General features: G+C 37.7%; 1 protein-coding gene across 2 annotated transcripts in view; it reads left to right on the forward strand.

Moving 5' to 3' along the window:
* UBL3 (ubiquitin like 3) overlaps positions 1-22890 on the forward strand; it is a 60017-nt gene that overhangs the window by 27284 nt on the left and 9843 nt on the right. Inside the window, exon 1 of one of the 2 annotated variants that reach the window (XM_060191672.1) lies at positions 13562-13581. The exons of the other annotated variant lie outside the window; for it this stretch is intronic. Coding sequence (XP_060047655.1) covers positions 13579-13581 — 3 coding nt within the window. The 5' untranslated portion in view covers positions 13562-13578. Of the gene's footprint in view, positions 1-13561; positions 13582-22890 lie in introns of those variants that run through there. 2 annotated transcript variants of the gene reach the window in all.

Here is a 22890-nt window from a genome sequence, read left to right on the forward strand (position 1 = left end):
ATAATATAAAGGAAAAATGTTCTGATCACCTGCTGTTAGATCTTAAAGGCATCATTGTATGAAAAATTACATTTGTGATGCCTTCATGCAGACAAAGATTGATTATTTGATAGTGAAGGATGCTAACTTTCTGCATTTAGAAATAAATAGACTCTGGGGGGTGAGCGGTAGTGAAGTGGGTTAAGCACACATGGCATGGATCCCAGTTCAAGCCCCCAGCTCCCCACCTGCAGGGTGGTCACTTCACAGGTGGTGAAGCAGGTCTGCAGATGTCTATCTTTTTCTCCCCCCTCTGTCTTCTCTTTTCTCTATTTCTCTCTGTCGTATCCAAGAACAATGACATCAATAACAACAACAACAATAACCACAATGATAAAACAAGGGCAACAAAAGGGGAAAAAATAGCTTCTAAGAGCAGTGGATTCATGGTGAGTGATAACCCTGGATGCAAAAAAAAGAAAGAAAGAAATATATAGACTCTAGATAATCCAAGTATTTCCAACTTGAAAAAATCAAGCTAAGATTTGATTATACAGGTTCCATTTTCTTCATTATAGTATTGGAATTCTTCTCTACAGTATTTCCCCCCTCATTTTTCCCCCTCAATGGTTACTGCTGGGGTTCAGTGCCTATATGACTCTGCCATTCCCAGTGGACATTTTGTTTGTTTTTTGATAGAGAATAAGAGACAGAGTGTCATCCACAGCACTACTCCACCACTGATGACGCTTAGACCAGGGACTTGAACCTAGGTCCTAGCACATGGTAGTCCTGTGTGCTCAACTAGGTGAGCCACGACCTGGCCCCCTCCAAGAACCTCCCAATGTGTGCTTTCTGTTTGAGTCGAAATCTATAATCAGCCTATAAAAGTGAGTCATTTATTTGCCCAGGTCTGGAACTCATGTAATAATATAAGGATGTCTCCATGCAATTTGGAAAGTACAGTTGAGAATTTGTGTAATATTCCATCTCACCTGAGCTTTCACTTAGTATAGTTGTGTTAGGATAGCATGTACTTGGAGACTTAATGTCATTCAGCACACTGAACATAAAATAAGGACATTTTTATTTTTGTAATGGTTAATACACACTCCTAGACTCCTGGCCCTCCCAAATTGTTTGAAAAATTCTAATGTGGCAAAGTACTATTAATATCTTTGATGCATGGCAGAAGTTAGCTTATTATTTTTATCATAGAGTTAGTATACATCTCTTGGTTAAATGGCCCATCCATGTGAAGAATAGAAGGTTTTGGCAGATTTTCACATTAATATCATTAATTTCTTCTTAAATTAACTTTTCTGTTTGGGTAGAATGTAAATGAGATATTTCTTACAAAGTCTAAAACCCAAAAAAAAGCATAACATGCTATTTTTTTTAAAGTTTCTGGGTTAAACTAAAAATAGCTGTTTCTTTTTAGATTAGACTTTAATCACTCAGAATAGAAAGGATCTTATTTTATTTGAAAAGTGACTCTGATTCTTTCTCTAGATGAGAGCTTTTGTTGTATGTTGTTTTAAGACTTTTATTTTTACTTTCAGTGACAAGAATAAGTTATGGAGAATGAATTAGAAAATAAGAATAGCAATTTGAAGAACTGAATATGGCTTTGTTTATAAAATAAAACTATTCCATGTCTTTAGAGAAAGGATATTTTCTCCCACACTGACATCTAAGAGGAATTCCTTATATTACTGAGGACACAAAATAGTAACTAGATTTCTCCAAGTAAACGTAATAGAAAGTTTTGAATGGCATAACCTCTAGTTACAGTTGTAACTAGATGTGAAAATGATTCTGTAGGAAATAGTACAGTATAATAAATATAACAGTGAACATATGTGTAATAAAATGTTTCCTAGAAGCTATACTCAAAAGTAAAAGGGGTGAAATCAATACATCTAACATCATCTCAACATGTACTTTAAATAAAATTATTCATGATATTTTACATTCACTCATATAAGGTCTTTTGAATCAATTTACAGCACATTTCACTTCAGCTATCACATTTTCACCTGAGGTACTGTATTAATTTTATTTTTTAAAATATTTATTTTGGATTGAGAGGGAAGGCGGAGATAGAGAGGGAAAGAGATACCTCCCTCACTGTTTCATCACTCGTGAAGTTTCCCTCTTATAGGTGGAGACCAGGGGATTGAACCCAGGTCCTTGCACATTGTAATATCTGTGCTCAGTCAGGTGCACGACTGCCCAGCCCATAAATATTATATTTAGATTTCATGGATTTCATTGTTGAAAAGTTCACACACTCAGGTTCCAAACGTATTTAAACTTTTAAAGTAATTGGATATCACATAGCAGATTTTAAATTAAATTAACTATAGTTGCTCAATAGCCACATGTGGCTAGTAGGAGCCATATTGAACAGTTTCACCCTAGAATACCCTAAATAGAAAGCTTATACCCAGACGTATGTATAAAAGTTACTTGCAGCCTTTAACATAGGTGACTTAGTAGTTTCCTAGTGGTTCTTCAACATTTGTATTTTGGAAGTTTCTTGGATATACTCTGAATTATGTTCTTGGTTAAGAGTTACTGACTCAGGGACCAGGAAGACAGTGTAGTGGATATGCCAAATACTCTCATGCTTGAGGCTCTGAGGTCACAGGTCAGATAATCAGCACCACCATAAGCCAGAGCTGAGTATTCGCTTTGGTTATAAAATGTAGTAATAATACTCCTCAGTATTATAGGTGATCACTTCCATCTCTCATAAAAAATTATAGGGGCCAGGCTATGGCGCACCCAGTTAATTACACATTGTACTATGTGCAATGGCCCTTGCAAGGACTCTGGTTCAAGCCCCCACTCCGCACCTGTAGTGGGGATGCTTCACAAATGGTGAAGAAGGTGGCAGGTGTCTGTCTTTCTCTCCCCTCTTCTTCCTCTCCCCTCTCAATTTTTCTGTCCTATTCAATAAAATGGAGGGGAAAAAAGAGAAGGAGAAGAAGGAGAAGGAGAAGGAGAAGGAGAAGGAGAAGGAGAAGGAGAAGGAGAAGAAGAAGAAGAAGAAGAAGAAGAAGAAGAAGAAGAAGAAGAAGAAGAAGAAGAAATAGTAACCAATTCAAAGGAGAAAATTAGTTATATTTATCTAAAACAATGTAACCATGAGTAGTGGATCTTAAAACTAGACTCTGGCTAAACAGTTAGCCAGAGAGCAGGTATTCTGTATTCTCAGGCTGAACTAAATTTTGAATAGGCTAACTACTGTATTGATTGGAATGACAGGTTTATATAGAGAATAAAATTAAGTTGGTGGGGAATGTTGTGATTTTTCAGCAAATGAATACAGAGGTTATGGACTTCAGGTTGTATTCCCTCTGGCTTCTTGGGAAAGGTTCTTGAAGGATCTTGAAGGACATAGGAATTAATCTAGGCCTTTAAAAAATTATGTCAGTTTAGCTAAAAGAGTGTTCCAAGAACATTATTACAATTTCAACCTATATTAAGAAATTTTGAGACAGGGTGCAAAGCCAGAGAAAGGAAGAATTTTTGTTTTCTTTTTTTAATGCAGGTATGAAGAGAGAAAGTAGGGATGTTTTTAACTGGAGAAGGAAAAACATTTAAAAGCTGAAACAGCAGTGACTTCATCAGTGAAGACATTTCATTATCTCAGATAACTAGAAATCTACAGAAAGGCATTTCTGGGTCATGTGTTTAGCCTCTTAGTCACATCATCAGGTAGCCAGTCCCCCCCTCCATTACTGAACATGGGTTTTTCATCTTCTGTTTGTGAGTTTGTGGATTATTAGAACCAATTCAAAAGAAAGAAGAGCAGTGTGTTTGGAAGAAGGGGAAGTCATGGTAAGGACAGTACAGCTACCTCCACAGTTCTCCTGTAAAAGATCACTTTGTTTCAGAAGCCCTAGTCTGCCTTATATCTCATTGTCCAGAACTGTGTTCTAGGTCACTCCTGTTTACAGTGGTATCTGCTTTAGTTCTAATGTCTGCTTGTAATTAACACTGCTTTCTTTAAAATACACTTACTTAGGAGAAGTAAAACAAGACTGTATGTATTGGTTAGTATGGCGTGTAACTACCAATAACTGCAAGAAATAAGGGGGTGACATGCCTCCTGCAGCAAGAAATCTGTAAGCTTTCTGTCCAGAGCTATTACAGTGGCCAAAGAATGTCTTTATTGCCTAGGCTCTCCTCTCCTCAGCCCGATCAAAAGATTACTGTAGAAAAAATATGTTTCAGGTGATGAGAAGGTGGAAGTGCAGATAGCTGTTCCTGGGGAGCACTTCATCCCCCCCAGGGAGTTTGATTTTATGTTCCATTGACCTTAACTTGGCAAAGCAATATATAGATGCTGGAAGTTTAAGCATCTCTTTTGGATTTTTATTGTTAGTTATTGCAAATAAAGGAAAGAACACAACTTCTACTGGTAGCAGTCTTTCAAACCTCTGTCCACAGGAGTTTTGTGTGTACCTAGTTTTTCCTATACAGAGTACCTAATACTAGTTCCTAATCCTGGTTTACTTTATAAATTATGTGGGCTCAAATAAGGTACGTCATGTTCTTTAATTGAGTTCCAGTTCCTAACTGACATGTAAAAAACTCAGTGTTATAGAAAAAACCCTGTATATACTCTCCTATAATACTGAGTAGCCATTAAATATTTTACAAAAACTGAAAAATATACTGTGTACCATTGGAACTATTCTGTTATTGTTGAGTTCTAGGTTGCAAATCCAAACCGTCATCTTATTTTACCTTGCAGTAACAGTTAAAATAATAGAGCATTCAGACTTTTAAATGTTTTTCTTGGTTTCTGTGCCCCCCCCCCCCCCCTTTTTCCTTTTCTGGTCTCATTTAGCTACTCTGTTTCCTTTGCCAACTTGGCATGCTTTTTAAATTGTTAGCCTTCTTCAAAGTTCAGTGTAGCTTCTCATCTGCTCTCTCATTAGCTACTTTGTCTAGAAAACAGACCACTTGGTCTGTGTTTTTTGAATCAAGTTTTTTCCTGTTTAAAGTTTGTAATGATCTCACAGCTCATTTTGAGTAGGTGATAAGCGAGCCGTCAGGTTATGTGAGATCTGGCCCCTTGTGCTCTTTGCTCTCCCTCAGGTAGGAGTTTCTCCCCTTATAGCCTTCTGTCTTCTCATACGTGCAAGGTTTTTTACTTTCCTGTCTTGTAGTCTTCATATGTACTGTTCCCACTGCCTAGAATGTTCTGCTACCCACTTTGCATTTCTGGCTCCTATTTTTGATCTCAGTGAAGGACGGCCTCATTAGCATTCCTTACTCTAGAGCCTTGTTCCCTTTGTGGCACTTTCCCACGCTACTTTCGTTTGCTTAGTTTTTCATATACAGTCATGTACATGGAAAGTACACTTACGGGGTGTCCATACTGTGTGCTCAAAATCATTTTTCTAAATATATGATTAATAGCATGTATCCTTAATTATTTTGAGGAAAAGAGAAAATTTTGTTATATTGTGTCAAAACTGTTAGTAGTCTTCAGATAATTTTTAAAATCAACTTTTCTAATAGCAAAAGAAAACTTAAAAACTCTTCTAATCTGCAGTTTTACCTGTAGCCATAACTATAGAGATCTTTGAATGCAACCACCATTACCTCCCTCTCTCTCTCACTCCCCTTTTTTTTTCTCCCTCTGGAGTTACTGCTGGGGCTCAGTGTCTGCACTACAAATCTACTGCTCCTGGCAGTCATGTTTTGATTGGGTAGGACAGAGAGAAATTGAGAGAGGATGGGGAAATAGAGAGGGAGTAAGGCAGAGTGCTGACCTAATGTAGTGATTCTGCACACGGGTAAGAAACCAGAGCTTCACCCCCGGTAAATAAATAAGATAGAGAAAGATAGACACCTGCAGACCTGCTTCACCACTTGAGAAGCAACATCCCTGCAGGTGGGGAGCCAGGGGCTGAAACCAGGACTCTTGAGCTGGTCCTTGTGCTTGTTACTTACTATGTGCACTTAACACAGTGATGCACCACTACCCAACCCTCCCATTATCTCTCTAACAAAAGGGTGTGAATACTAGCTACTTCACATCTTCATAAAGTTATATATTCATGGTCTCACTTGAGATTCAAAATAGATTGAGTAAATAAGAGTATCATATTTGACAGAAACAAAAGGACAAATACTAGATGATCTCACTTATGGGTGGAACTTAAGAAACAAGGGCAGAAAAAAAAATCAAACAAGGACAGAAAGGAAAAACACAAAGTGAAACTTGAACTGGGTGTGGTGTATTGCATCAAAGTAAAGGACTCTGGGGAAGGAGGGAAAAAGGAAGGGGGGGTGAAGAGTGCCTTGGGGTCCTGTGCCTGGTGGTGGGCAGTGACCTAAGTTGGGTGAGAGTGTTCTGCAGACTCTTCACAAGGAGATGACCAATTGTCCCCATGTGCCAACCACTGTACTGTATACCATTACCCTCCCAATAAATGACTTTTAAAAAGTATTTAAATAATCTTATTTTCTCACCATCAGGCATGTGACATTAGGTTACTCATCTGAAAATAAAAATAATGCAGATGTGTAAATATGCAGTGAAATCAGGTGTGTGACTACAGTGTGTAGATTCTATAGCAAAGAGCTGTCCTTTTTAATTTTTTAAAATTTCTTTGTTAAGGGATTTTAATGGTTTACAGTCGACTAAATAAAATAATTTGTAAATGCATAACATTTCCCAATTTTCCACATAACAATATGACCCCCACTAGGTCCTCTGCCATCATGTGCCAGGACCTGAACTCTGCCCCACCCACCCTAGAGTTTCTCCAGCCAAGTTCTGCGTAGTGTTTTCCCTTCTGATCTTGTTTTTCAACTTCTGCCTGTGAGTGTGATCATCCCATACATCTTTATAGAACATTCATTTTAAGTGGTCACAATTACAGTCATGCTATTTCTACATAGGAATGATCAGTAAATACTTTAGTTCATTTTATGCTAGTCTTGCAAATACTTTTTAAAAACTGATTTTAAAAGCAATAGAGAGTGGGAGAGAGAGAACAGCACCACTCAACTATAGGTAGTGCCTATAGCTTTTCTATAACTAGTGCCTCTTTGGTCACATTTGCAAATACTTGTTAAAAAGTAAGTACTGGAGAACTTCCAGAGGTGGGGCTACTGAGCAGCAGCAGCTTGTGTTTCTCTCCTCTCCCGGGTCAACTAGGAATACCAAAGGAGACCACCTGGAACCACAACAAGATAGGACTAGAACAACTTCAGGAACCCACCAAATCACTGGTGAGTGCAAATATGTGTGGCTCATGGACACAGAGGAGCCTAGGGAGAGATTAGGTGGCTGGTAACAGTCCGGCAGTTTACCAGTTGAGAAACCAGTTGAGAGACCTCCAGTCTCTTTCACCAACAAAAAGACTGCTGAAGGGAGGAGAGGTCTCCCCGGAGACTCACCAAATGCAACTAAGAGCCTCCATTGCTATTGCCTTCAGAATCTGGAGCAGCGGTAGGGGGGCCCTGTGCTGACACAAGGGGACAGAGAACTAACCAGGAAACTCAGGAGAAGATCTATTGTTCAGTGGCCTAGCAGAGCTGCTAAGAAAGTCTCTTTGCATAACCACTGGATTATCTCTGCCCCACCCTGCTTTATCTCTTGGTCAGGAAACAGTGATTAAGCTAAGAAGCCTACTTATAGTTTAAAAGCCCTCAGGTTCCCATAGCCTACAGGAAAGAAAAAGCACAAAAGAGGCTTTTAAGCCACTGAGCTCCAACTCAGGGATTAAAATAATATTGAAAGAACTGTCAATTTCCACATCTGTGAACCCTTTAATTACCTTAGACACAAGTCAATCCAGGCAAGACAATCAGTAATTTGAAAAGTACTGAGAGAGGGACCTCATAACATACTATATAAAATGGTTAAACCAACAAGAAGAAATATTGGAGAAATGAACCAGGACAAGAACCCAGCTAAAAGCCCCCCAAAAGGTGAGGCATAAAATAATGAGGTCAACAACCAAACACTAGTTAAGGAAATAATTGCAGGAGTGAGTAAAGAGTTTGAAAGAACTGCCATCAGAAATGCAGAAACAACAAATGAGGCCCTGGGGGAAAAAAAAAAACACTAGTTACCTCAAGGTTATTAGAACTGAAAGGTGAAATAGCTGAGCTAAGAACACAACTAGCTGAACAAGCTAAAACAGTATCAGAACAGGGTAACAAAATAGATGAACTCCAGAAAACAATAGAGGGGAGAGAGAATAGAATAAATGAGGCTGAAGAAAGAATTAGCAAGATGGAGGATGAATTAGAGACAACTAAAAAAATAGTAAGAGATCTCAAAAAGAGATTAAGAGACTCTGAAAACAACAACAGAGAGCTATGGATGACTTCAAAAGAAATAATACATGCATACGACATGAGGGAGCTAAATGAGGAAATAGACAAACTAGAATTATTGGACATTTTCAGAGTTATTCATCTCAAGAAACTGGAATACACATTTTACTCAAGTCCACATGGCTCATTCTCAAGGATAGATCATATGTTAGGCCACAAAGACAGCATCAGCAAATTCAAGAGCATTAAAATCATCCCAAGCATCTTCTCAGACCACAGTGGAATTAAACTAACACTTAACAATCAATAAAAGATTAGTAAAAAACCCAAAATGTGGAAGCTCAACAGTACACTACTTAACAACTACTGGGTCAAAGAGGAAATAAAGGAAGAAATCAAAATGTTTTGAGACTTCAGTGAAAATGAAGACACAAGCTATCAAAATATTTGGGACATAGCTAAGGTAGTACTGAGAGGGAAGTTCATAGCCATACAAGCACACATTGGGAAACAAGAAAAAGCACAAACAAGCAGCCTGATTGCACATCTTAAAGACCTAGAAGAAGAAGAACAAAGGAACCCTAAAGCAACCAGAAGGACAGAAATCACTAAAGTTAGGGCAGACATCAATAACATTGAAAATAAGAAAACCATACAAAAGATCAACAAAAGTAAATGTTGGTTCTTTGAAAGAGTAAACAAAATCGACAAACCTTTAGCCAGACTCACAAAGCAAAAAAGGGAGAAGACCCAAATAAGTCGGATAGTAAATGAAAGAGGAGATATCACAACAGACACCGCAGAAATTCAACATATCATGCAAGGCTTCTATGAACAACTCTATGCCACCAAGCTAGAGAGCCTGGAAGTAATGGATGATTTCCTAGATACCTACCATCTTCAAAAATTAAATAAAGAGGAATTAGATAACATGAGCAGGGCCATCACAGCTAATGAAATTGATACAGTTATCAAAAACCTTCCCAAAATTAAAAGTCCTGGACAAGATGGTTTTACAAATGAATTCTACAAAATCTTCAAAGAAGAACTAATACCTCTACTTTTAAAAGTCTTCCAGAAGATTGAAGATACTGAAGGATACTCCCTTCCAGCTTCTATGAAGCCAATATCACTTTGATACCAAAAGCAGACATGGACACAACCAAAAAAGAAAACTACAGACCAATATCTCTGATGAACATAGATGCTAAAATATTGAACAAAATTCTAGCCAACTGGATACAGCAGTATATCAAAGATTGTTCATCATGACCAAGTGGGGTTTATCCCAGGGATGCAAGGTTGGTTTAATATATGTAAATCAAACAACATGATCCACCATATCAATAAAAGCAAGACCAAAAACCACATGGACATATCAATAGTTGCACAGAAAGATTTTGACAAAATCCAACATCCCTTTATGATCAAAACACTACAAAAAATGGGAATAGATGGAAAATTCCTGAAGATAGTGGAGTCTATATATAGCAAACCTACAGCCAACATCATACTCAATGGTGAAAAACTGGAAGCATTTCCCCTCAGACCAGGTACTAGACAGGTCTGCCCAATATCACCATTCCTATTCAACATAGTGTTGGAAGTTCTTGCCATAGCAATCAGGCAGGAGCAAGGAATTAAAGGCACACAGACTGGAAGAGAAGAAGTCAAACTCTCCCTATTTGCAGATGACATGATAGTATATATAGAAAAACCTAAGGAATCCATCAAGAAGCTTTTGGAAATCATCTGGCAATACATTAAGGTGTCAGTCTACAAAATTAACATTCAAAAGTCAGTGGCATTCTTCTATGCAAACACTAAGTCAGAAGAAGTTGAAATCCAGAAATCAATTCCTTTTACTATAGCAACAAAAACAATAGAATATCTAGGAATAAACCTAACCAAAGACATGAAAGACTTGTATACTGAAAATTATGAGTCAGTACTCAAGGAAATTGAAAAAGACACAAAGAAGTGAAAAGATATTCCATGTTCATGGGTTGGAAGAATTAACATCATGAAAATGAATATACTGCCCAGAGCCATCTATAAATTTAATGCTATCCCCATACAAATCCCAACCACATTTTTTAGGAGAATAGAACAAATGCTACAAATGTTTATCTGGAACTAGAAAAGACCTAGACTTGCCAAAGTAATCTTGAGAAGAAATTCGAACAGAACTGGAGGCATCACACTCCCAGATCTCAAATTATATTATAGGGCCATTGTCATCAAAACTGCTTGGTACTGGAACATGAATAGACACACTGGCCAGTGGAATAGAACTGAAAGCCCAGAAGTGAGCCCCCACACCTATGGACATCTAATCTTTGACAAAGGTGCCCAGACTATTCAATGTGGAAAGCAGAGTCTCTTCAACAAATGGTATTGTTAAAAATGGGTTGAAACATGCAGAAGAATGAAACTGAACCACTGTATTTCACCTAATACAAAAGTAAACTCCAACTGGATCAAGGACTTGGATGTTAGGCCAGAAACTATCAGATACTTAAAAGAAAATACTGGCAGAACTCTTTTCCACATAAATTTTAAAGATATCTTCAGTGAAACGAATCCAATTACAAAGAAGACTAAGGCAAGTATAAACCTATGGGACTACATCAAATTAAAAAGCTTCTGCACAGCAAAACCACTACCCAAACCAAGAGACCCCTCACAGAATGGGAGATCTTTACATGCTATACATCAGGCAAGAGGCTACTAATTAGAATATATAAAGAGATTGCCAAACTCAGCAACAAGAAAACAAATAACTCCATCTAAACATGGTGAGAAGACATGGGCAGTATATTCACCACAGAAGATATCCAAAAGGCTAAGAAACACATGAAAAAAAAATGCTCCAAGTCTTTGATTGTCAGAGAAATGCAACTAAAGACAACAATGAGATACTTCATCACTCCTGTGAGAATGTCGTATATCAGAAAAGGAAACAGTAGCAAATGCTGGAGAGGTTGTGGGGTCAAAGAAACCCTCCTACACTGCTTGTGGGAATGTGAATTGTCCAACCTTTGTGAAGAACAGTCTGAAACTCTTAGAAGGCTAGAAATGGTCCTACCCTATGATGCTGTAATTCCTCTCCTGGGGATATATCCTAAGGAACCCAACACACCCATCTAAAAAGATCTGTGGACATATATGTTCTTGGCAGCACAATTAATAATAGCCAAGTAATAGCCAAAACCTGGAAGCAACCCAGGTGTCCAACAACAGATGAGTGGCTGAGCAAGTGGTAGTATATATACACAATAGAATACTACTCAGCTATTAAAAATGGTGACTTCTCTGTTTTCATCCAATCTTGAATGGACCTTGAAAAATTCATGTTAAGTGAAGTAAGTCAGAAACAGAAGGATAAATATGGGATGATCTCACTCTCAGGCAGAAGTTGATAAACAAGATCAGAAGAGAAAAAACACAAGTAGAACCTGAACTGGAATTGGCATATTGCACCAAAGTAAAAGACTGTGGGATGGGTGAGCGGGGAGAATACAGGTCCAAGAAAGATGACAGAGTACCTAGTGGGGGTTGTATTTTTATGTGGAAAACTCAGAAGTGTTATGCATATACAAACTATTGTATTTAGTGTCAAATGTAAAACAGTAATTCCCCAATAAAGAAATTTTTTTTAAAAAGTAAGTATTAAATGAGCTCTTTTTCAAAATTACTAAGGTTTACTTTTTGTTTTTTGGGTTGTTTTTTTTTTTCAGATCTAAAAGCAAAGCTGATTATTGTTTGATGACATGGGGCCCTCAAGAATTAATGGGATTATTAAGACTCTATGCTTGATACTATGTTTATGATTATTAGACTAATTAATATTTCATTGAAAAACAATACAAATAATTTCTAGGTAAAAACACTATTTGAGAAAAACAATCTTAATAAAATTCATAGACGTAACATGACAAACCTACATGTAGAGTTGTGGTTAAAACCTGTAATTTGGTTTGAGGTAGAAGAGAAGGGATAAAGGCAAGAAGAATCAATGTGTGCAGTAGTAACATCAGAGGCCAAGAGCAGCATAACAAACTGCGCACATGCTGTAGAGACTTAGGGGCTACAGATCAGACCATCAACAGTAAAGTGATTGTTCCAATGTTATCCAGCCAATTAGTTTAAAAGCCAAGATGCAAAAAATCCAAGCCTACTGACTCTTCTTTCTCTTTAACGGAGAAGCAGGAAGTGTCTCTGATTTCATGGAAGTGAATTCTGTAAATGTTGGCATTCTTTAGATGATGTCTGTGGCAACCCTTACCTCTTTAACTGTATTTGGGTCTCTGTAGAAAGGAATGACGATACCATAAGCTTTAAGATTCAAAACATCTAAATTCAAATTCTAATCAGTTTCCTTTTGCTATCATTGATCTTTCTTTGTGATATTATCATGATCTTTCTTTGTGATACTGTCATTTAAAAGTATACTACATATTAGTATTATTAATAATCATACTTGAGATAATATAGTATAGTATTGGGAAATACAACCCCATAATGGGGGGGAGGAGTAGAAACTTATGGTAAAGTCTAGAAACTGCTCCACTGACACATTAGCTGCGAAGTAAAGCATTGCCAATACTTAGTTTCCTCATCTGAAATATAAAGATAATAATACCTATCTTTAGTTAGCACAGTTTCAAACACAACATAAACCATTATTATTGTTTTACCACTGACAGTAATAATATAAGCATGACAAAAATTACTAGACTGATAAATGTTTGATGAGTACTTACACTTAGTTTCTAGACCTTTTTAATAATATATTGATTGATTGGTTTTTACTGATTTTAATATTTTAGCACTGGTTCACAATATTGTAAGATTTTAGGAGTATAGTTTCATGCCTGTTTCTGTGTATGTACACAACTCACAACACCCATCATCAAAATTTCCTGTGTCATCACTCTAGGCGGAAACTTGCCCCTCTCTCCTCTCTCATCCTGGTTATTGAGGTTTTGATAAACTTCCTCATTTGATAAATAGGATGTATACTTTGTATAATACTGTGGTACAGTATAGTAAGGCCACGCAAAAGCTTTCATTTTCCACATATTTCCTAATCACACATATTTCAGGTTTTCTTATTCAATATAAATTATCATAATAACAGTTTAAGATGAATTTTGCAAGATTACAGATATGCAAAGAGTCTTTGGAATAAGGGTTGTTGATAAACATATGAACTGAAACTGCTTCTTTTCAGATGACTACTCTGGTAGCTACAGCTTGTTAAAGACTACATCAGTAGTCATGGTGAGCATGGCTTTTTTCTCCTTCTCTCTAATGGCCCCCTGATGATTTTATTGACGCACATTAGGGAGGATGATCAGCTGGGTCAGTACTTACACCATGCCATCATTAAGGATATTTAGCAATGGTTCACAAAGACACATTCTGGGAAAAACTTGCTAATGGTAAGAGGGAGCTGAAGGGAGAATCCACTTGCAAAGAATAGAAGACACTGACTCCTGAGGCCCACCAGGAGTTTACAATCTAGTTGAGGAGATAAATTTGCATGTTTAATATTCAAAGGGTTTATAGGCCCAAATGTATGACAGATCTCAAATATTCGGCCTCATATAACAGGGAAGAACTGACCAAGGTTAGGAAAGGACAAATCAAGGATAGCATTTTATTTTACTTCTGAAGTTAATTATTCTTTATATGTAAATATGAGACAAATAGTTTAATGGTCTTCAGTTATCTAGAAAGGTTGTTCTATGTTTTCATTCAGATTGTTGACTGCAGAGATGAATGATTTAGGTGTATATCCAGAGCTGTGTGGGTAATTTCTATAAGTTTTTGTCTTGTTGGGAGGTCAGTAAGACACAGGTTTGAGGCAGACTGCTGGGGAGCCTGTCTCCTTTTAAGTTTTGCAGTCACTGTTAAAACATGCTTGTTATGATAGTTGTAACTGCAGTGAGAACTAATTCTCCCCTCAGCTGCTCTGATCAAGAGGAATCCATAGTAACCGTCAAATTTCACAGGAATGTCACTCAAAATTATTAGTGATGATACAGTTGTTTTATTAGACAAATGTTTAATAGAAGTAATAAAAATGATTTTGGTAAAGCATATATTTCTGTATGTATATATATATATATTTTTTTCAAGACTTCCCTTTTTTAATTTATTTTCCCTTTTGTTGCCCTTGTTGTTTTATTGCCGTAGTTATTATTGTTGTTGTTGTTGATGATGTCATCATTGTTGGATAGGACAGAAAGAAATAGAGAGAGATGGGGAAGACAGAAAGTAGGAGAGAAAGATAGACACCTGCAGACCTGTTTCACCACTTGTGAAACAACTCCTCTGCAGGTGGGGAGCCGGGGCTCAAACTAGGATCCTTATGCAATCCTTGCACTTTGCACCACCTGCGTTTAACCTGCTGCACTATCGCCTGACTCCCCACAGTAATTTCTTAATAACAATTTCCAGCCTACTTTCAAATCTCCCAAAGCATACTTAATAATTGTTTTGTTGAAATAAGCATCTAAAAAAGGGTTTAGATTATCTCTTAAATACCACTTATTAGTTTCCCCCTTCTTCTTCTGCCTCCTCCCCCATCTTGTGCCTTGTTGGGAGGACTGGACACATATGTTCTATAGAATGTGATACCATTTGCATGTAAGTTTTGCTTTTTTTTTTTTTTTACAATATCATTTTTTTCTATTCTATTTCCTATGAACTGGTACTATAGTCTAGAAATTGAACCACATTCACGTTTGGTATAATTTTATTTTTAATAACTGGCATTTTATTCATATACTAGAAAATTCAGCCCTTTAAAGTATATAAATCAATATTTTAAGAAACTATATTTAAAAAATTGAGAGTCCAGTAGATACTTGAGATATCTTTAAGCATAAAACAAGGTTTCATGTTGACTGAAAGTGTAGTGCTTAGAGACGCATGCTAACTTTATATTTCTCCTTAAAATAGTGGTTCCATTTTCTCTAATTCCATGCTCATTCAGTTTTGTAGATATATATTGTAAAATAGTGGTTCCATTTTCTCTAATTCCATGCTCATTCAGTATTGTAGAACAGTACTATGGTGAGAGATGAGAATCAGCACCCCAAGGATTAGTTTCTCTGAATCAGACAAAACTCTGTAATGTTCTTGAGGACCTGCCAGACTTCTCCACAGTGACTGCACCATTTTACATTTCTACCAGTTTGACTACATCTTAGCCAACATCTGTGCTTGTCTGTCTGTCTGTCTGTCTGTCTGATATTTGCCATCCAAATAGGTTTGAGATGGTATCTCATTGTGGTTTTTTATTTCTCTGATAACTGCTTAGCAAATGCTGAGCATCTTTTTATAATGCTTGTTGGTCAGACTATATCCAGTTTTAAATATATAATTGCATTACCAGCTAGGCTTAACTTGTAGAACTTGTAGTTCTCATAAATTAACTTTTAAAAACCAAAGTTTTCATTAAAAGTCTAAATTGTTTTCTGTATACAAAAACTACCCTTCGTAGAAGAATGAGCTCCAGTGACTCTTATGTAAGCCTGTGCGGCTTAATTCTGATCATTTAGTGGCTGCTGTTAACAACTCTTACATACTTTTACAGTGGATATTTTAAGCTTATCATTGATTATCTTGTCTCCCCCCCCGCATTCTCATAAAAATTGAACAACAGAACTAAATAATTTTTATTATTGAGAAGACAGGTTTGAAATTATTTCTTTTCTCATTTATTTACTTATTTGCCATCAGGGTCATCGCTGGGGCTCAGAGCTGGCACTATGCATCAGTCCATGGCTCCTGGTGGCCAATTTTTGTTTTTGTTGTTGTTCCCTTTCTTTCCTTTTTAATGGATAGGACAGAGAGAAATTGAGGGGCGAGGGTTAAGAGAGAGAGAGAGAGAGAGAGAGATAGACACCTCAGTGAAGCCTCAGCCCAGTAGGTGAGGAGCAGGGGCTCAAACCCTGGTCCTTGTGCATGATAATAGGTGCACTTAACTGGGTGTGCCACTCCCCAGCTCAGATTATTTCTTTTAAAAATGGTGGTGGTGGGGGGGGAGACTGGGCAGTAGCACACACAGTTACAAAGCACAAGGATCCTGGTTCGAGCCTCTAGCTCCCTACCTACAGGGGGGTCGCTTCACAAGCAGGTCTGCAGTTGTCTTTCTCTCCCCTTCTCTGTCTTCCCCTCCCCTCTCAATTTCCTTCCTTCCTTCCTTTCTTCCCTCCTCCCTCCCTCCCTCCCTCCCTCCCTCCCTCCCTCCCTCCCTTCTTTCTTTCTTTCTTTCTTTCTTTCTTTCTTTCTTTCTTTCTTTCTTTCTTTCTTTTTTAAAGGAAACACTGACAAAACCACAGGATAAGAGGGGTACAACTCCACACAATTCCCACCACCAGAACTCCGTATCCCATCACTTCCCTTGATAGCTTTCCTATTCTTTAACCCTCTGGGAGTGTGGACCCAAGGTCACTATGGGATGCAGAAGGTGGAAGGTCTGACTTCTGCAATTGCTTCCCTGCTGAACATGGGCATTGACAGGTCGATCCATACTCCCAGCCTACCTCTCTCTTTCCCTAGTGGGGCAGGGTTCTGAGGAATTGGAGCTCCAGGACGCATTGGTGGGTATCTGTCCAGGAAAGTCTGGTTGGCATTATGCTACCATCTGAAACCTGGTAGCTGAAGAGAGTTAACATATAAAGCCAAACAAGTTGTTAACTAATCATGAACCTAAAGGTTGGAGTAGTACAAATGAAGAGTTAGGGGTGGGGGTCTCGGTTTTGTAGATAGCTAGACCCTCTCAATTTCTCTCTGTCCTATCCAACAACAACAGTAGTAGCAACAACAGTGAAAAAAAAAGATGCAGTCACTGAGCCCCAGAGATAACCCTGGAGGGAAAAAAACAAGCAAACAACAACAACAGAAAAAAAAACAGAGGAGGGGGTAACCTAAAGCAGTGTAGTCTTGCAGGCATGGAACCACAGTAATAGTCCTGGTGGCAAAAATAAATACATAAAAATACATTTAAAGCAAAATACCTACCATCACTCCTATACTTAAAAACAATATTTACCAGTACTGATCTAATATTTGACTGGAAGCTTTGACTTGGTAGAAACTTTGAAATTTTAGTTTAGCTTAATAGTGATAGTTGGAGTAGTTTTTTGGACAACTTACTCACTTATAGGAAGTATGATTTCAAGAATCCTACCTTTATGATTCACTGTAGCCTTCCTTACAATTGCCGAAGTATCAAAACTGCCTAAATGTCTATTGAGGAATGAATAGATAGATGAAGAAAATGTTATGTGATGCATACATACATACATCGGAATTTTAGTCAGCCATAGAAGAGGATATCTTCTAAAGAAATTAGGGAAAAAAAAAAAGAAAGAAAGAAAATCAAGAGCTAACTTCTTTGGTCCCAAGAACTCTGTACTTTCATTGATTGTGTTACAACTATTATATATGTGTGTGTGTGTGTGTGTGTGTGTGTGTGTGTGTGTGTGTGTGTGTGTGTGTGTGTATATATAGAGAGAGAAACAGTCCAATATTTACAAATACAGATTATTGTAGAAAAATATTTAACCTATATTAAAAGAACTACTGTAGCTTCAAATGGAGGGAATGGGGATTCACAACTCTGGTGGTGGGAATGGTATCGAGTTGTACCTTTATCTTGTAATTTTATAAATCAATATTCAATCACAAGTAAAACAAACTAAAATAAAAAAAAGAAGATATCTTATTCATTTGTGATGATTTGAATGAACTTTTTTTTGCTTGTGCTTGTTTTTTTTTTCCTTCTTTTTTTTAATTTAAGAAAGGATTAATTAACAAAACCATAGGGTCGGAGGGGTACAACTCCACACAATTCCCACCACCCAATCTCCATATCCCACCCCCTCCCCCGATAGCTTTCCCATTCTCTATCCCTCTGGGAGCATGGACCCAGGGTCATTGTGGGTTGCAGAAGGTAGAAGGTCTGGCTTCTGTAATTGCTTCCCCGCTGAACATGGGCGTTGACTGGTCGGTCCATACTCCCAGTCTGCCTCTCTCTTTCCCTAGTAAGGTGTGTCTCTGGGGAAGCTGAGCTCCAGGACACATTGGTGGGGTCTTCAATCCAGGGAAGCCTGGCCGGCATCCTGATGACATCTGCAACCTGGTGACTGAAAAGAGAGTTAACGTACGAAGCCAAACAAATTGTTGAGCAATCATGGACCCAAAGCTTGGAATAATGGAGAGGAAGTGTTAGGGAGGTACTCACTGCAAACTCTAGTGTACTTCTGCTTTCGGGTATATATTTTGCAGTAGTTTATGGATACGTGTGAACATATGCTCTCTCTCACAGAAACTGGTGTATATCTAGGTTTTGGGACTTTGTTAGAAAGTGAACCACCTGAGATGAAATTAGAGTATACTATGAAAGGAAAGGTCTCACCCGAGTAATGAAGCTGAAGGGTTGTCATTGAATGAACTTTTATGTTAAGTAAAATAAGCTCAGGAAAGGCAAATACCATACAATCTCATCTACATGTAGAATTAAAAATTGAGCTCCTAGAGAACAAAGAGGTGGTTTTCAGAGGCTGTGGAGTGAAGCAGTGTACAAAAGGGTCAAAAGGTACAAACTGCTGCTATCAGTTAAATCATGAGAAGACAATGTGTTGCACAGTGACTGCAGTCAGTAATACTGAGCTACATATTAGAAAGTTGCTGAGAATGGCTCTTAAAATTTCTTATCACAGGGAAAAAGGTAACTATATGTGGTGACAGATATGACCTAAATTTATTGTCAGCATTTCACAGTATATACAAATATCAAATTAATATTCTGAATAGCTGAAACTAAGTTATTCCTCATGGTAAAAAAGAATATTAGTATTATTACATATCATTTCTAGAGAGATCTGATTTCTCTGAAAAGTTGCAAGTCATTGGAGGAGGTTCCCCTTATATATAGTGGTGATAATAGAGTCATCACAGTTGTTTGACCACCTGGAAAGAACTTTGAACATTTTAGTTCACTTATATTTGAGACAGGGAGCCAAGTTTTTCTTTCATATTCCTGTCTTCAGTTAAGGTGACCCATATTTTCTAAGACTGTTGACCTCAGCTCTCAGCTGTCTGCAAAATACAGAGTCAGTGGTCCACAGGTCAACCTGCTCTGGAGTTAATTTTTTTTTCTTTCTCATCCACTTGATTCTGGCTCTACCCTTCTTTCTAGTTAATCAGTGCTGAACTTTCTTGAACTTACTTCTGTAACCTTTCACTTCTGCCCCATGTTGTTTATCTTTACAGAAAGTCTTATCTCTTACATACATCTCTCTGACTTAAATCTGTGTTAGTTTGCTTGAATGTGTTTTGGGGAGCAAGGGGATGATGCTACCACATATTGGCACAAGCAGTGATGACAAAGAGTTTATAGGAAATGAGCGGATGAAAAATAGCAAGCTGTAGCCCTACCCTCAGTAAATACAACAACAGTAAGAATTGGAATCAGAAGTTAAGTCAGTATGCTTCTGGAATGATTAGTAAAAGTCATGGTAATATTTGCTTTTTGTTTTTACTGTTGTTTTTAGTTGAGGGCAGTTTAAGTATGGGAAACATCTGTTTTAGAGACAAATGTCAGTTCAAGTGCTTCATTTTATAGTTGGGCCCTGAATATAGACTACTGCTGAAGTGAATTCCACATGTGTATATATGTGAGCAATTCACTCTGTAACAGTGACGGAGAGACATATTAAATTGGTTATAGGCCATTTTCTCTAGTGACTAAAAGCACAGACCCAGGACCCCAGGGTGGATCATCATGTGGAGATAATACTGTATTGTCAGAAAAGTCTTGTTTTTCTATACAAGAAACTTGCCTGTTTTTCTGTGCAAAAACTCCTCAGGACTTTTCTGACAACCCAGTGTTTCTTAGTTACTGGATCTTAATGCAAGCTACCAGTCTTTAGCTTCTTTTAGGCTTCAGGTTCCTTGTCTATAAACATGGGCATTAATAATAGCAGCCCCCTGGCACTGCTGTGAGGATGAGATGATCTACAGTTTCGGGGGATATTGCCAATTTTATTATTTCCAGAGCACAAATTGCAATGCATCTGTGCACTTCTGTTGTTCTGTATATGGAAGTATTCACATGGTGGGCCTGTGTGGTGAAAACAAAGATAAAGCCAGAGGCACGTCATCTGCAAACTTGTTCTGTCACCAGACACTTAAAAGATGATTGTTGATATTAATTAGCAATTTCTGGGAGGAAAACTCAAGAAGTTTTAAGATTGTTTTTTCCGGGCCAGCTGGTGGCACACCTGGTTGAGTGCACATATTACAATGCACAAGGGCCCGGGTTCGAGCCCCCTGTCCCCACCTGCAGTAGGAAAGCTTGATGAGTGGTGAAGCAGGGCTGCAGGTGTCTCTCTATCTCTCTACCTCTCTATCACCCCTTCCCTCTTGATTTCTGGCTGTCTCTATCCAATAAGTAAAGATAATAAAAAAAAAATTTTTTTAAGATTTTTTTTTTCATCTTGAGTGCCATGGCTTAATTGGAGAATTAAGATACAAATAAAAACAAAGCCTGTATTATACTACAGTAAATAATAGATTTTAACTGTTTATCATTTCTTTTATCTCAGAAGTTGCATGAATCCTTCACAAAAGCAATTCAAGGGGGAAAGAGAGAGTAGAAGACACACCACAACAGTGATACTATCTGTGGAAGGTCATCTGATACTGTTCATAGCACGCCCATGTGGTACAAGTGCTCAAATCTGGATCCTTGCCTACAGTAGGGCATGCATTCTACTGGGTCTCCCAGCCCTGAGTGCTTGCTTTCAAAAGCAAATAAGCAAGCAAACAACTTAGAGATAAGTATAGATGCATATGCAATTGTAACAGCTGTTATGGAAAAATCCCACAGATCCTTCACATTCCTTTTAGAACCCTTATTTAACTTACTGTGTTTCATGTATTAAAATATGTAATTGCATCCTTCATGAGTCATGAAACAGGTCTGCAGGTACCTCTCTTTCTCCCCCCTCATTATCTAATAAAGAACAACAAACAAAAATGGCCACTAGGAGTGCATTCCTGGTACAGGCACTAATCCCCAGCCATAACCATAGCGGCAATGAAAATAAAGTTTTTGAGATATGACATGCATACAGTTAGGATACATTTTTCCTTTTTTTTTTTTTTTTTTGGTTACATTTTCTAATATGGGACCCATTTACATCCTGTAATTGCTGAATTTTTTGTATTGCATTTTTCTAGGAAAGGTATTTTGTAACTTCCAACAGTTTCAAAGTATTCAGCACTGAAAATGGCATCCACCATGGTGGTAGACAGTAAATCCGTGGCCTGTTTCCTAAACAGCACCAGTTTATGCATTTTAGACTTTGCCATCTTAAAAATTTCCCTGGGGAGTGTTAGAAGAAGAAAAGGGAGGGGAGAGACTTTGGTAGCTGTGGTGAGTCTTATATATAGGTGAGCGACTACACTAAAATATAATAATACTGTAAACACATGTTGAATTTAAAAGATGTACTGGTAGCTGAAGAGGAGAATATGGGCAACCAGAGACTTGGCATAATTCAAACAGGTACAATATATTTTCTGTTTATATATAAGATGTGGTAACAAATCACCTTCTCAATTCTTGCCTTTGGACCAAAGCCAATGTTGTGGAAAGTCTTTTCTCTCTTAATAGAGACCCTTCAGAATAGAAAACCTTATCACGTATCTGCAACTTATATGGAAGTGAATGGGCAGTATGGTTTTTAAAAATAACATCAAGGGGGCCAAGTGGTCGCACACCTGGTTAAGCACACACATTACAGTGCATAAACAAGGTCCCAGGTTCAAGCCCCTGGTCCCCGCCTGTAGGGGGAAAGCTTTACGAGTGGTGAAGCAGGTGTGCAGGTGTCTCTGTCTCTCTCTCCTCTCTATCTCTCCTCCTCAATTTCTGGCTGTCTCTATCCAATAAATAAATAAAGACAATAAAAAAAAATTTAGGGGCCAGGTGGTGGTGCAGCTAGTTAAGCGCAAACATTACAGTGCACAAGGTCCCAGGTTCAAGCCCCTGGTCCCCGCCTGTAGAGGGAAAGCTTCCCAAGTGGTGGAGTAGGGCTGCAGGAGTCTCTCTGTCTTCCTCTCCCTCTCTATCTCCCCCACTTCTCTCAATTTCTCTCTGTCTCTATCCAATAATAAATAAAGATATTAAAAAATAATATCAAGATAATTATGAGCAATAATAGAAATAAAAAGCGGGCATTTTGGAAAAGATTTACGGATGGTGTAAGCCAATATATTGACCTGGAAATATAAATCAAGTCACTCTTAAAATTTTAAGTCTATCAATGATAAGTTTTTCACTAGGACACAATGATTTTGTGTCCTTGTCATACTTATATCCTCTTCCCCCTCACAACAAATACGTAATCATGCAGTTAGGATTAAGGTAACAACTACTATTAATTCCTATATTAATCATAATAATAAAGGTCTTTTAAAATTAAGGTTTTGGGTTAATTTGTTTAGGTTTGACTACTTTTATAGAATAAACTGATAAATAAACTTTTTTCTCTTTTACTAAGAAGTAGA

Source organism: Erinaceus europaeus, chromosome 5, assembly GCF_950295315.1.
Source record: "Erinaceus europaeus chromosome 5, mEriEur2.1, whole genome shotgun sequence".
In the NCBI taxonomy this organism is placed as follows: Eukaryota; Metazoa; Chordata; class Mammalia; order Eulipotyphla; family Erinaceidae; genus Erinaceus; species Erinaceus europaeus.